Source organism: Equus przewalskii, chromosome 4, assembly GCF_037783145.1.
Source record: "Equus przewalskii isolate Varuska chromosome 4, EquPr2, whole genome shotgun sequence".
In the NCBI taxonomy this organism is placed as follows: Eukaryota; Metazoa; Chordata; class Mammalia; order Perissodactyla; family Equidae; genus Equus; species Equus przewalskii.
Genome location: NC_091834.1, coordinates 46,776,002 through 46,792,675, shown reverse-complemented (window position 1 = coordinate 46,792,675; position 16,674 = coordinate 46,776,002). Strand labels below are relative to the sequence as shown.

The window sequence follows — 16,674 nt, the reverse complement described above, 5'->3', positions numbered from 1 at the left end:
TCCGGAAGCTTTTTTCTTTCCCCCTATGAGAGACCCCATTTTTAGAGATACAGCCAGAGTATCGTTCTTGAGGAGCTTTGTGTAGAGTGAGAGGGGCCTGTCCATTGCCCTGCTGAGCACATGCAGCTTGTTCGAGATTTATTGAAAGCTGATCCCATAATTAACAAAGCAGAACAGAAAGCATGCTACTGTGGATGCACAGATGACTAATGCAGACTCTTTCCCTTTATTGTTCATGAAAAGATGCATTATGGAACACAGGAACAGCATAGCTGCCCGTTTAGTTAGTGATTGTTTGTCCTTTTTTGTTTTTTTTTCTGGAAGATGTTCATTACTAATGTGGCATTACTTTGTAATTGCTTCAAATGGAGTTAGGAGAGCATTACCTTCTTAATATCACTTGCTGCTGCAGTGAAAAGGTCCCAGATGTTAGAAAAGGGTGTCACGTTAGATAGAGTCTTCTTTTCTTGACAACGGTGCCCGAAGTCACCATCTATAAGGAAGCTTGGGTAAAAAGTGAACAGTTCACTGATGTCTTGGTTCTTCAGAGTGGTCTCCCTAGTTCCTGCTTTGATTGTTTAACAGGAAGCGAGCAGGGGCCTCTGATTAGCTGATTGCACAAACTTTGGGGATCGTGGTTGTAATGACTTGGTAGCTCTCAGAAGTTTTTAATTGTCCTTATTTAAACAGCAAAGTGCATGCTCAGATTGCTTCTCAATCTCTAATTACTTGCTTGAACACTACGTACTCTGTTCCAGAGGGTTTTGCTTTCTTATACTTCCCAGAAGGGATGATAAACCTTGGAAAGATCTGCTTCTTTAGCCTTCCTTTAAATTGATAAATTCGTTCAAGGTCGCAGGATTAAGCTCCAATAAGGATCACTTTTTTGGCCTTATTCTACAATAGATGTTTGTTTTAAGCTTTGAGTTTCAGAGGTGTGATCTGTGTTATTTAGCACCGTTAGCAGAGCATCATGATTCTTAAAATACAGCCTTTTCTCTTGACACAAGGCATGAAGCCTTTACTTCCTGGAATGACCTTCATTAGTTTCTGTCATTCTTAGTGAGCTTAATATTTTAGTAAATCTTGATAATCAGTATGGGCATTGAGGGAAGAAAAATTGCTCAAAAGGATAGACAGGATTATGATATAATCTAACAAGCCAAAGTCACACCAGTGTTTACCGAAGCTAACTGTCTTCATTATTTGTTCCTTTTGACTTTTAAGTATTCCTCAATTTTATACTAAGAAAACGTTTTTTGGAAGATAGTATTAGTCTTGCGTTTTACAAGGAATAGAGAACAAGAAGAAAGAGACCAAGGGTTATCTTTTCATTGTATAAGGCCAGTATGATCAGTTACATTTATAGGCAGAAGCAATCTAGAGATTATAAAATTTGACAGTGTTTCACTCTCTCTGCACAATTGCTCAGTTACCCCCATGAAAAAAATTTGTAAATCTCAGAAGGAAAAACTGAGAGAAATAAAACTGTCATTAAAATCAATATGAAGCGACACTTCTAAATATCTAGCTTAGACCAAAACATCATAATTTTTAGTAGCTATTGACTGAGTAGTTTTATTTTGTTGTAGGTTTTTAAAGTGTTGTTCTTTCTGTAATTATTTTAAAAGGTATGTTTCTGTCTACAGACTAAAGGAAAGTTTTAAAAAGCTTGTGATTTGGTCTGTTTTATAATTTAAACTTAGTGTGAATAGATCAGCTTGAATATATTCTGGCCGAATTGTTTCTTTACCGGAGAAGAGAAATTCATGCATTAACAATGATATGCTTGCAGGGCCCTAGACATTCAATCCCCAATGTGACCAATTCCGCATATTTTTGAGACGGTTGGCTGGAGACTGAAGTACATTATCAGTAGACATGAAACTGAGGTGTTTTTCTTTTTTGGTAAAACCAAGATATCTGACCAGATTTATACTAGAAGCCTTGCAAAACTAACACGTTCTTTGCTGTCATCTACTCAATAGATGTTTACACTATATATGAATAACAAATAAATGTAACAGAAACTTTTCTTGCTTAAAAATATGGATTTTTAGAAAGCTCTGATATATACATTTTTAAATTTGACTTTTAGAAAAAGAATAGCAAACTGAATTCAAGTGAGTGAAATGCAAACAGAAGATAAAGAAAAATGAGAGAATTTTCATTTGCTTCCAGTTGAGAATGTGGTAGTGCCAGTATGAAGGTGTGGAGGGAGAATGGTATGATGGTAATCTGGTATGCCCTAAATTACCCAAGAGATTTTCCTAATTTATATAAAGTGAAGATTACTTAACTCAGAGTTTAAGATGCTATTAAATTTGTGTTGAAATGTTTGCATTAAAATTTACAATAGTTTGTCATGTAGAGGTCAGTGAAGTATTTACAGGTCAATGAAGTTAATGATTGTAATTTACTGAATTTAATTTGTACAAATAAAATGCCCAGAGCTTAAAATTGATTACTCCCTCTTCAGTGTTGCTTAGAACAGTGAGTAATGACATTAACAATAAAAGCAAAGAAATGTGATTAGATGCTATGGTTGTTAAAGAAATGAATGGGAAAAAAAGATAGTTATTACAAAAGTTTTATAAGTAAATGACATCTGTGGGTTTATTCTGCACCTGTGTGCATTTATTTTGACCTTTATATATTATATATAATTGTCTACAAGTTTGTGCTGATTCCTAGTTTACATTCAACTCTTTAACTGTTTTAAATCCCTATTTAATGGTAACATTACAGTTCACAGAAACCCATAAAGTAGTTGTGGTTTAACCATTTTCGTGATTGGTTTAATGTCAATTTTATGTAAATGTCATAATATTGCTAATAATAGAAACTTAAAAAATTTTTAATTTAGGGGACATCAAACAAGAGCCAGGAATGTATCGGGAAGGCCCCACATACCAGCGGCGAGGATCATTGCAGCTCTGGCAGTTTTTGGTAGCTCTTCTGGACGACCCTTCCAATTCTCATTTCATTGCCTGGACTGGGCGAGGCATGGAGTTTAAACTGATTGAGCCTGAAGAGGTGGGTTTAGTAGATTTTCGTTAAGAAAATCAGATATAATATAAAGAAACGTATATTTGAGTAACATGCCAAAATGTATTTCTTTAATTCTAAAACTTTAGGGAAACCTTCTGAGTTAGAAGGAGGATGGCAAAAAGGCATGTGTTCATTTAAAATAAAAATGAACGTGTTGCATGCTTGTTGAATGCTATCCTACAGAATTGATGTTGAAGGAAATCAACCAGAGCATCATTATTCAAGAATGCGGGACTTGGGAAGTCTCTAAAAGAGCATCTACGTTGGAGCAGGAGGGCAGGATGTTTTGTGGTCTTTGAGGGAGAGAGGAGAGATGTCTGCCAAAGTTCAACTAGTTTTGGGTATGGAGGAATTGTTCTTGAGAATTAGCAGCTATTATTTGGACAATCTTGATTTTGTCAAGGGGGTTGGAGAGGAACATTTAGAGACTAAAGTCATGTGCAACAGGGAATGGGGGAGAAACAGCTGTGGGGGATAAAAGGATGCAAGGGCCACAGTGGAAAATTCTCACTCCTTAAGTATTTCTTAGGAGACAAGGGCCTGGTAGGAATGTTGTTTCCCTTTGATTGTTGGTGACATCTGTTTCAAGTCAGCTGGGCTGTGTACACTCCCTTGGAAGGTAGGGATAAAGTTTAAAATGTTGCTAAGAAATTAGCACAATGAGAGTACCCTGGATAAAGATAATATGGATAAATGGAACACACTTTCAGCTACCTTCAACTATCTCGGTGCCCCCTGGCCTTCATACACATACAAAAGGAGTATTTCCTGAAGAACTTCTCAGTTAAATTTTATTCTTCCCAGGACCAGCTTTAGGCTTAATGCTGCTGTTACTATTACAGCATAACCCATGAATAGTATTTTGGACCTCTATAGAAAGGTGATTTTCATATGAAATGTTTGTGTGTTATTAACGATGCTTTCTCTGCTTCTATTAAAATTGACTTTAGTTTACATCAGCCAAGAAAGCAATGGAAGATTTTTAGCTAAAATGCCTGTGACCGATCATATTGGCTGTAGGATCTAAACACCTCAGGAAGGTAAAAAAATTGAGTAAGATATCCAGCTATTTTTAAACTCAAGTGATTATTTGGTATAGATGGACATTTACAACCTAAGCTGATGGGGCTATACCTCTTAAATTTTCTGCCCTATGAAACCATGTTTTCTATCATAATCAGATAACATGCCCTAATCTGATATCCAGAAGATAAGGGCACATTACTGATGAAGATTTAAGAGATTATCTGATTCAAATATGTGTTAAAAGAAGTACAAGGGGCCAGCCCTCTGGCAGAGTGATTAAGATCACATGCTCTGCTTCAGTGGCCCAGGCTTCACTGGTTAGGATCCTGGGCATGGACATGGCACCCCTCATCAAGCCATGCTGAGGTGGCATCCCACATAGCAGGACTAGAAGGACCTACAACTGGAATATACAACTATGTACCGGGGGACTTTGGGGAGAAGAAGAAGAAAAGAGCTTGGCAACAGTTGTTAGCTCAGGGCCAATCTTAAAAAAAAAAAAAGAAGTACAAAATAAGAGGAGCTGGTTAGCACAGTTAAATCCACTCCAGGTTGTATCAATACGCTAGTTGTACTGGAGGGTTAGCTTTGCATCTCTTTTGCCCCACACCAAACACACACACACAGAGGGCTCAGTGTCAGAATTTGAAAGTATCCATTGTCTAGTGTGGACTGAATGCTTGGGTGTTTGAGTTTTGTAGCGTGTCTAAAACTTAACTTGCCTGTCAAAGGAAATGTTTATGTAGATATACTTAAATGATGTAAGTGAGAGAACCACAAAAATGTGAAGTACTAACAAATTGAGACTAGAAACACGTAATGTAAAGTAATTTGAAAGCCCTTTAACATGTTGGGTATGTGTGCTCTTCACCTCATGAAAGATGTTAATAATCGCTGCAAGACTTGGTTCATGCGAGAACTGAGTACATTCAACAAGAATTTATATCAAACAGTTATCTCCTGCCACCTGTGATTAAAATAAGCAGAAACAGAATTTTTTATTTTTGTCATACATTTGTTAAGATAGGGGAAATTACTGAATTATGTTAGTAATTATTGATCCATTCAGAAGAGTAAAAATTCTTACGCAAATGATTAAGTTCCTTATCTAGCAACTATTGACTTTTATGATGATCACGTTTGAATAAGTAGAATAGGAGACTTGACCAGATGACCATTAAGTTCTATCAGATTCTGAATTTCTTTGATTTTTTAAATGCAGAGAAGAAATATGATTACATCTGTTCCATACAACAAACCAACATTTAAACACCTTTTCTGTAGCAGACACATAAAGGAAAAAAGGGCTGGGTAATTCAGAATCAGTAGACCATTTCTAAAGAGTAACTAACTCAATGGCAATTGTGCAGTAAGCACTAAATGTCTCCTAAGGCCTTTGCTTGAAATGAAACGTCTCATTTCTGATTGCTGCATTGCTGACTGTTGCAATTGCTTCCATCAGGCAATGACTGTGCTGTTTATGTTTAAGTTTCTTCTTTGGAAAATGTTTGTGAAATTTCTTTAGCCTTGTGGCCCACCCTCAGCCTCTTCTTTCTACTACACTGAGCTCTTTGGGGACTGGGGATCTGTGTCAGCACAGCTCGTGAAAGGTGGCTCCGAAGCCATCCTTGTTGGAATTATTCCTGCATTCCATTTCTTTATATTTCATCTTGCAGTTTAGAATAATATTGAGTGAGACTTCACTCATGCTGATTATCTGTTCAGTGCGTTTGGATAACTTTAGCAAGCACATAATATTTAACATCTCTCTTTTAAGATATTTGAGATAACGAGATGTTATTGTTAGATCAATCTTAGATCCTAGGGAATTGCTCCAGGAAACAATTATTAGCACAGTAAAGCGTCTATAGGACTCAGAGTGAAGTCTTCTGATGGTATTCAAACTTGTTGAGCTGGAAGAGTTGCCAAGAAGTCTGAGAGCCAGGCCCTGATTGTGGTTTCCAGGTTTACTCTTGCATATTCAAGCATGATTTTTAAAAATAAAGTGAACAATACTTCAACTATTACATTTTCCTGTTCCATTCATTTGACAGTGTGGGTGAATGCTGTAGTGCCATCATCTTCTCACTCTCCTCCCTAACAGCCGAAGTTTTCATCTGAAGGAGTGTTAGAAGGAAGTCACTGAAAGTATCTCCAACCTTGCACCCACTCCGTGTTGAGAGTGATGCATTGGCTTTTAGTGGTGCTGAATGTGGTGGTGATTGGTGGGTGATATGTGAGGGCTGAATGGACTCTCTTAGTTGGTGGGTGGAAATTATTTATGTTATCTGTTCATTTTGCGTCAGTCTTTTTGTTGTTGTTGTGGTAAGAACATTTAACATGGGATCTACCTTCCTATCAAATTTTTAAGTGTAAAGACAGTGTTGTTAACTACAGGCATAGTGTTATACAGCAGATTGCTAGAACTTATTCATCTTGCATGACTTGTCTGCGTTTCACAGGCGTATTAGTATGTCCCATTTCCCTCAGCTTTGTGATGAATGTAACATTGAGACAGCTCGAAGAATAAATTTTACTGTTTCAAAATGTCTGCTAAGACCAGAATGCTGAGAACTAACTAGCATCATAAAAGTCAAACTCCGCTTAGAGTATTAAAAAAATCATCTTTCTCTCCCCAAAGTCTTCCACTGTGTTGTCTTAAAGTTTGTTGCACATATTTTACTTTCTAAGTGCATCCTGTTGAATTTCTAGAAAACAATTTCATTTGTAAATGAAAAAGTATTCAGAAATTGTTGTTTCATTTAGAGAGATATTAATAATTTATTTCACGGCCCCACCAGGTTTGCATGCTTCTCAGTTATCGTGTCTATTAAAGATTGACTGATAGCCCTTGTTAGGTTTTTAAAAGATGTTTTATTTAGAAGGGTATTACTTTCCTTTCTTATTGCCACCTTCCCATTTCACTGTTGCTCAAAACATTTACGTTAAAATGAAGTTTATCTTTGGAAAATTAAGATGTACCTGTCAGTGTGACTGTCTGCTTGAATGTATAGTCATGTCCCCGTTTTGTCACATCTCTCTGCTCTTAAAAAAGTATACTGATGCATGTGACTAAATTACGTTGTATCTTCATTCAGGGAATACAAATTAGTGAGAGAGAAAATAGCAAGGATCAGTATTTTTAAAAGAAAAAAACAAACCCTGGAGAAAAATTATTGCTAATAAAGAGGAGAGAGAATGATCTCTCTGAAAAGCATTCTATTTTAGTGTATGTGACATAGTAAAAATGTGGAATTTCATGGACACGAAGGAAAACACTAACCCTATTAGATAATACTCTCTTGGGGTTGGCTAGGTATGCATGCGAGCTGCAGTTTCTGCTCAGACTAATAAAAAGTGGAAATTAATGAGAACGTGACTTTAGCTGGGTAACAAAAGCAGCTGACACTATTCTGTATAATGCTTCAGCTAGCTCAGCTTGCTGGTGAGGTGGGGCAGACACATATATTGAGGAAGAAGATTTCTTAAAGCTCTTGAAGAACTCTCTCTTTGCCAGATAAATTGCTCCTCCAACCACATTACAAAAAGCTCTGAGATTTTTCACTAAACAACAAAGTGGACATTCTGCTTTACAGATTTTTGAATGTGGTCTCATGTACACGGTGACCTTTTCCACTTCCTTCTTATTTTTAGCATCCAATTACTGTTCTCTAAATGAATGTTTAATTCCCCACTTTAGTATTGGCTACAATTTTATTCTGATGCTGCTTCAGGCAATAAAAATTATTTGCAGTTCAGATTATTAATTTGTACACTGTTTCCTCTGCTATGCACACTATACCACTTCTTCACTCTTTTATTTAGTATCAAGGAAAATATCTTTCTTTGGTTTAGCATAACCTCAAAAAATACCTTTACAAAGAGATCACTAAACTGCTCTTGCTCTATAGTTTTTATCTGAAAAACTAAGAAGGAAAAATTGACAACATATCTCAGAATGGGAAGCTTGCCTCATGTTGGTGAATTGCAGCCTGTTCATTCCCATTGTAAATACATTCCCTTATTTCCATTTAATTTTGTATCCAAAACAATAGTGACAAAGAGTTCTATTGTGATGTTTCAGAATGATCACTGCATGCCTGGTTTAAAAAGCAAACCAGGATGGAGGAAATTCAGATCATGATACCTTTTGCCTCTTTTTACTTACGTCTTTGATTTGGATGTGTTTTGGAGGGTTTGGAAGTAATTAATTAATTAACTAATTTTTAGGAAATATGTTGATAAGTTAATACTTACTACTATGGAATTCTGTTTTGGTGGCAGGTGGCCCGGCGTTGGGGCATTCAGAAAAACAGGCCAGCTATGAACTATGATAAACTTAGCCGTTCACTCCGCTATTATTATGAGAAAGGAATCATGCAAAAGGTGAGCAGCTAATACAGCATTAAAATTCATTGAAATATTGCACATTAATCTGCATGTCACACTTTAAAAGCCACATATCATTGCATTGCTGAAGCAAGGTTTTCACTCACTTTAACATATGCTTAGCTCTTGGTTTTGGTATTACATGCCTTTCTGTTTATAAATTCATGGGTATTATAGACAAATGTGTAATACTACCATATACAAAGCAGTGGACTTTCTGGAAGTCCCCACTTTGCTGTGTTTGGTAAAAAATGTTGTTTCAGTACTAATATTGCATGTGTATATCCAGAAGTCATTGATATTCTCCTACATTCTCCACAATTATATGATTTCAAAATACTTTTGCTTATAGATTCTGATTCTTGAAACATTCAGAACATTTCTTTTTTTTATTCTGAGAAACATTTTTTTCCTTGCCTGATTTCGTTGCCTGACAGCTTAACATCCTAAACATTTTATTAAAAATAAGTATTTGATTTTATTTTGTTGGTAGAATGAAGGTAAATATATTTTATTTCAAATGAGCTTCCCTTAATATTTGAAAGTAGCTTTTTAAAAAAAGAGTTAGTTAAAACAAATGAATTACATTTAGCAGAAAATGTAAAAATTTTGAAGAAGGTAATGAATAAATGAATAAAGACAAAACATTTGTATGTTTGTTATTATTACATCCTCAGCCCTGCATGTGTCTTCAATCCAATTGTCTTGACTGTGAACTAAGTTTACGATTTATCCTTTGTGAACATTATGGTTTTATTATGCACCCTTTGTGCATTTAGGGGGACTTGAGCATAGTTATATATTGCAGATTGCTGCACATTTTTATGTCACTATGGTTAGGCCAAGAAAAAGCTACCAGTTGCTACATGAAAGTTACTAGAACAGAGGGGAACAGCATCAATGAGTTTCCCAGACCAAGGGAATCAACGCTCTGGAGTTTGCCATCTCAGAAGTTAGAACCACCAAGATCTTTAAAAGACAGGCTGAATTAGATTCTCAATTGCTTCCTATTTCCCTGAATCTCATCTTCAAAATGTATAATGGTTTATTACCTGCTCCTCCTGCCTTCTCTATCTCAACCCTGGAGTCATTTGTAATTCCTCCCATTTTCTCATCTACTACTCCCATTTGCAGCCAAATCCTTTCAAATACATGCCGTTCTTTTCATTTTCCTCACCATCTGCCTAATTCCGGCACATCCAGTGGGCTGGCATAGCAGGTGCTCAGCTGTCCCCCCAGGCAGCATTGCACAGCAGTCAAAGAAAATGCAGTCATGATTTAGGTTTGCATGCTGGCTTCTCATTGGGTCACCTTTTCGAACAGATTCTTCTCCTACTAAATGGTGGTATTCTTACCTCCTAAAGTTGTTGGGGCTATTAAATAAAATAATGTGCTTGAGACACGCATTGTACCTGGCACAATAAAAATCTTCAACAAATGCATCTCATATCCTGAAGCCAGTGTAAGCCAAGGCATATTTGGCTTATGTGTCTTGACCATTAAGTCCCTTGTTAAAAGGAGCATTAACAGACTGCCAGAAAGTATTATAGGATCTCCAATCACACCTCAGTTTCTAGGCACAATGTTTGATAGGACATCTGCAATGTGTCAGGCCTGGTCTTAAATATTTGCAAAGGTGTTCAAACTTAAGCTTCTTATTACTATTATCACCACTTCCGTGTTCTTCTTTATTTATCCAATTATTACATATTCTGTTTGTTTACCTCTTATTTTAATAAATCAGTAAGGCGAGATGCTATCAAATAATCAAATAATGGCATGGATGTTTAAATACAGATAAAAATGTCATTACTCCTTACATTTTCCCCTATTAGGCTGTAATTGCCAAAGGAAACTATTTGTAGCTATTTATTTATCAGCTTCTACAGGACAGCAAAATGCTGTATGTGACAGACCTTTTGGGGTGCTGCTGTGTAATGTAAGAAAGGGCAGGTCATTTAATGGTGAAACATGTGAAAGTTGAAATCTACTTGTAACTAGCACAACAATCAAGGCCTTTTTACAGCCTTGCATATTTGCTCTTCTTCCTCACACGTGTTGAGCAATTCGACCTGCTGCTCTGACATACCTGTGACTCTCTGATTTCTTCACTCATATTGTTCTCTCTTTCTAAAATATCTTCTCTTCTCTTCATTACATTTTAACATAGATATCATTCTAATGTTTAAGTAAATTCTAGTATAGTCATTCAGAAGAAAATTATGCAGTCCTTTCTTTAAAAACTATGATTTAGAATTAATATATTTCAACATGTAGGGGAAAAATGTTTATATGACCACACTTGTTCATAAACTTAAAACTATGTGTATACATGGTATATGTAAAAGAAAATTAAATGGAAAGATTAGAAAATAAAATAAAAATAATCAACTGGATCTAAACATGTGAAAGACACCTGATTATTTCAGGATTTGTGAAAGAAGTAAGAAATGATGGAGTAATGTTTATTATACCTCATAGCTAGTACATGTGTATACTTCTACTTTAAAGTTTAGAAATGCCTAGAAAATAGATACCAATATTTTAACAGTGGTTATTTCTGGAGGATATGATGATAGCTCATTTCTTTTGGCCTAATCTGTAATTTTTAGCTTTCCTCCAGTATTTCTGTATTACTTTTGAAATTTTAAAAGTTAACACATAATTTAAATATCTAGTCTTGCAAAGCATAGTTCAAAAGATACCGCCTTGTTTAATTCTGATTCATCTCTCTTGCAAAATTCATATTTTACCTATCTCAGCATTGCAGTTTGGGTATACTTAATGCACAGCGTTTTCCGTATTGTAATTGTGTTACTGAGAATGGAAGACACTTTTCCCTTGTTTGGTTATCAGCCCTTGTTCTAAACTCTGTTGTATTTAACATAGCTCTATAAATATAGTAGTAGCCCTAAAAATGTTTATTCAGAAGAAAAATAGAGGGAAGCAGCAAGTCAAAGCAGAGTCCTTAAGAGATTTCATCATCTTGATTGCATATTATACAGTTTAATTCCTCACAATGATTTATCAAATCACTTCTAATTATAACCAATAGCAATAGGTTGGACAACAAAGGTCCAATAGCCTAAAGCAAATACTTTCTCTGCAGCCCCAAACAAAACAAGGCAGGTTATTAAAAGCTCTGAGGTATGCAGGCCATTTATTTTATTTTTGTCTCAAAATGCTTTGAACAAAGAAAAACTGGGATTTAGTATCTCAGGTATGTTTCTGATATTGCTTATTTTTATTTTTACGGTAATTTCGCCATTTCACCTTTATGAACTTAATTTCCTTTTCGTAAAGAACTAAAATGAATAATTTATGCCAGGCTCTTCTGTTTGCTATGCATCGTACTAGAGACTTCCATCTGAATCTACCACAGGCTTCGAAGGAGCTGTTTCTGTCTCTATTTCACAAAGAAGGGGAACTGAGGGCCGTTTAAGAAACATGTCCAAGTTCACAAACACTAAGTATTTTGACTGTTTTCAAACTTAAAAATTTTCCGATTATATGGAGTCTCTAAATTGGTTCCTCTTACAGGGTAAAAATCTAGGGCAAAAAATGTTCTAAATTCTCTGAGTCCAGAACAGCAATATTCTTTGGTGCTAGCTCCTTTTCTCCCAAACATAACACAGATAGTTTATAAACTGTGAACTCACTGTCTCCCCACATCACAAAGCCACTAGCTGTGCCCTTTTGATACACAGGAACCTAGAGGTGTTGAGTAATTTCACCTTTTTGAAATTTCTAAGCTCTAGATACACACGGAGTTACTATCAAAGTTAACACAAAGAATTGTCTGCCCCCACACCCCCCTGCCTTGGGGGTTTTGAGAACCTCAGCATTGTCTGTTAGTGGTGGTGGGGGGGCACATATATTTGTTTCCTTCAATTGTTTATAATTTCCTAGAGAAGCATTAGTCTTCAAAATTTAAGTTTGGGGACATGTCATTCCCTATAAATTATGCTACTTCTCGTTTATTTCAGGCAGCTGTCACATTTCATTTTCTCATTTCCTCCCTATGCATTGTGTATTTTAAATTCCTTTCACTTTTTTACACCTCTACTTCCATTTGACACTTTACACACATCCTTAACTTCTGTCTAATGCATCTTGCCTTCATTTTTTAAAGTGATGTACCCAGGATAATCCTGTCCTCTTGATCCATCCTTCATTTAAATAAGGCTATGCATCTTATTTTTTTTTTACATGAGAATACACACTGCAAAAGAAAAAAAAAGAATAAGTTCACCCTGTGAATCAGTCAATCACTAGTGTAGCCTTATTAGGAACATGACGCATTTTCCTTTTAAGGTTTGGAAGTTTCGTTTTTCTACAGTTTCAGAAAAGTAAAGGTCCAGTTTATTTTGTGAGTATTACCTCATAAAACAGAGGGAAAAAATTTGAGTGTGAGATGCCTAATGGAATCATTGATATTTTCCTCCAAATAATATGCATATTAAAGCAAGCAAGCTGCTAAGCGTTTTAGCTATATCTGGAATAAATGTAATTATTATTCAAGGTCAACATTTTGCATTTCCCTCGATTAGCCATAGTTTATTTCACAAAGGACTTTTTCTTTTCTTTTATGTATACCTTCTACTACTCGGTTATTTTTTTTTCTGTTATCCATCCTTTCTGGTGTATTAAACCATGGTTTTGTTCTTTCTTTTCCCTGGGGATGGTGAAGATGATTTTTTTTCAATTGAGGAATAATTGACATATAGCATTATGTTAGTTTCAAGTGTACAACATAATGATTTGATATTTGTCTATATTGCGAAGTGATCACCACAGTATGTCTGGTTAACATCCAGAGCTATACATAAGGATGAGTTTTTCTCTTCCATGTTTTCATCAGGTGGCTGGAGAGAGATATGTCTACAAATTTGTGTGCGATCCAGAAGCACTCTTCTCCATGGCCTTTCCAGATAATCAGCGTCCACTGCTGAAGACAGACATGGAGCGTCACATCAACGAAGAGGACACGGTGCCTCTGTCTCACTTTGACGAGAGCATGGCCTACATGCCAGAAGGGGGCTGCTGCAACCCCCACCCCTACAATGAAGGCTATGTGTATTAACGCAAGTGACAGTCAAGCAGGGCCTCCTCGCGCTTTTCCTCTTTTTGCAAGATGCAGAGAATCTCTGAATTCTCTTCAATCTTTGTTTGATTTTTGTTGTTTGTATTTTATTTTTAAATAATAATACGCAAAAGGGGGCTTTTCCTGTTGCATTATTCTATGGTCTGCCATGGACTGTGCACTTTATTTGAGGGTGGGTGGGAGTAATCTAAACATCTATTCTGTGTAACAGGAAGATAATGGGTGAATGGGTGGGGGGAGTCGGGGATTACTTTTTACTTAGGCTTGGGATGGGGTCCTACAGGTTTTAATTATGATGAAGCTATATCATGTTGATTTGATTTCATAACAACATAAGAAAATGTTTCTTTTCTCTGGGTATCTACGGTACAGTTAATTCACATTGTGTAAATATCCACTTGGAGACTATTGCCTTGGGCATTTTCCCCTATCATTTCTGAGTCTCTGCAAGGTGTACAAAAAAAATCTACTGTAAATGGCAGTTTAATTGTTAGAAATGACTGTTTTTGCACCTCTTGTAAAAAGGTATTTAGAGATTGCATTTGCTGTTTCTTGTTTTGTTTTGCTTTATATATGACTCACAGAGGATGACCATAAAATGGGTAATTCTCTCTGAAGTTGAGTAATCACCATGACTGTAAATGAGGGGCACAATTTTGGACTCTGGCTCCAAACTGAGTCACAGGCCAGTAGCATTACATGTATCTGGTGCCACCTTGCTGTTTAGATACAAATCATACTGTCATTTAAATATTTTGAAGCCCATTTCAGTTTTTAAATAATGATATGTCATGGTTCTTTGAGATCTTCATTTAAATGTTAAATCTGGGATCACAATGAAGCAAAAAATATCTGTCTCCTTTTACTTCCTTCAGTACACAAAAACATTATTTAATCAATAAGAATTAACTGTACTAAATCACATATTATGCTGTCCTAGATGCAGCAAGCACTCCTTAAGAAAAATATCCAATACACTAAATAGGTACTATAGTAATTTTTAGACATGGTACCCATTGATATGCATTTAAACCTTTTACTGCTGTGTTATGTTGATAACATATATAAATATTAGATAATGCTAATGCTTCTGCTGCTGTCTTTTCTGTAATACTCTCTTTCATGCTGAATTTACTATGACCATTTATAAGCAATGCAGTTAACTACAGATAGCATTTCAGGACAAAATAGATGACTCGAACCATTTATTGCTTAAAAAATAGCTTACGCCATGCTATGCTATAAGCAGCTTTTATGCACATTGACAAATGAAGAGTAAGCTTCAGCTTGCTAAGGGAAACTGTGGAAACTTTTGTAACTTTTGGTGAAATGGAAAATTATTTACAAACTGTCAAAGAATATGAGGAAGTTGCTGTATGACATAGTGCTGGCACTGATATTATCTATCACGTTGTTTTGGACACTCGTGTAAATGTGATTGGATTGTTTGAAAGAAAACTTAAAGATTTAAAGTTTCAAAGGTTTTTGTTTGTTTTTGTTTTGCATTTGGAGAAAATATTGGAAGCAGGCTGTGTTGTTCCATTCACCTTGAAAAGACCATAAGTAAATGGTGTTGCAGTAACTCTGAATAGCTTGCTAAACGATTCAAACAAGAAATACGAATTTTGTTCAGTCCATCAATATCCCAGAGGAACAACGATTTTTTAGGAGTGTATAGAAAATTGGTAAAAAAAATCCTAAACACAAAGCCAAAATCAACCTATGAAGGCGTTTCATGACAAGCACAGGAAAGATTGTTGAAAAATGATTTTCTGGCAACCCATTTTCCAACACAACACCGATCACAGTTCATGTTGCTAAATTGAACAGTTATTGGGAAACCCACATACCATAATCGATACTATTCACATTTAATCCTACAAAAAAAGGATTCTAACTTCAACATATGTGTGTAACCTGTGATTGCAATGATTGTTCTACATATGCATTATATATCATTAGGCCCATTATGGGCTATATGCCTTAAAAGTCCGAACTTTTTTTTCCCCACTATGCTCATGAGGCCATTTACAGCACTTAGAGTAAAAGCAGATTTTAAAATATTCAGCTAAAGTTTTATTGGGAAGAGAATTGACATATTTGGAGAAATTGAAAGTGGGTCTTGAAAATATGATCTAAATGAAAATTGTATTAAGGATTTTTTCCTTTTTTTTCCTTCTGTTTTTATTTTTCTCCTTTTTCTTTTTGCTTTTTAAAATCCTAGTTCTAGTTTGCCAGAACTAGTGAGGAAGAATTGGGCTGTGAGTTATCATAATGGATCAGAGGAAGAGCTGGTGTTAATTATATATATTTAAGGACAAACCATGTATTTTGCTGTTTAAGGTAGTGACTCACTGAAGTAAGTAAGTAATTGGCCAACATTAAAGATATTTCCAATATAGAAGGGTTCAAAACATCGCTTTATAAACTCTTTTGGGAAATGTATCTGGTTTTTTTTTTTTTCAAAGTTCTGTTTTTATTATACTTTTGTTTGGTTGTGTTTTTATTTTCAGATAGATTAATAAATCTGGCAGCTGATTTCTGCAAGATTCTTGTGTTTTGAATTTCTAATTGAATTGGCTACTCAAACATAGAAATCAATTAATAACATTTTCCTTCAACTTGGTAAAAGAAACTAAAAGAAATATCTTCCCTATTGTTTGCTGCCTCTTGATGATGACATGCTAATATCCAACAGACTAATTACAACAAAGAATGTTACATTCCAAATAACTAATGAAAAATGATTTTTCTTAAGTTATGCTTATTAAAAAAATGCTTGAGATAAAAATCCACAAAGCTGACAGTGCAGAGCAGTTTTCTCAAATCATGGAAGGATCTTGGCGATCATTTGATCGAACTTCTTTATAGATTGTATTACTTTCCTATAGATGCTGTAACAAATTACCACAAATTTAATATCTTAAAGCAGCAGAAATTTATCCTCTCATAGTTCTGGATATCTGAAGTCTAAAATGAGTTTAAAGGGGCTAAAAGCAACGTGTCTGTCAGGCTTGTTCCTTCTGGAGGTTGCAAGGGAGAATCACATACTAGCTGCTTCTACTTTTAGAGGCTGCTGACATTCTTGGCTTCTGGCTCCTGGC

General features: G+C 35.6%; 1 protein-coding gene across 6 annotated transcripts in view; it reads left to right on the top strand.

Annotated features, from left to right (window-relative positions):
* The window catches only part of ETV1 (ETS variant transcription factor 1), a 90,341-nt gene extending 74,224 nt beyond the window's left edge, over positions 1-16,117 (top strand). For all 6 annotated transcript variants that reach the window (XM_008529395.2, XM_008529393.2, XM_008529394.2 and 3 more), the window contains 3 exons: positions 2,867-3,036; positions 8,362-8,463; positions 13,328-16,117. In XM_008529395.2, the coding sequence (XP_008527617.1) occupies positions 2,867-3,036; positions 8,362-8,463; positions 13,328-13,549 (494 nt within the window). In that variant the 3' untranslated portion in view covers positions 13,550-16,117. The remainder of the gene's footprint in view (positions 1-2,866; positions 3,037-8,361; positions 8,464-13,327) is intronic.
* Positions 16,118-16,674: the final 557 nt, after the last annotated feature.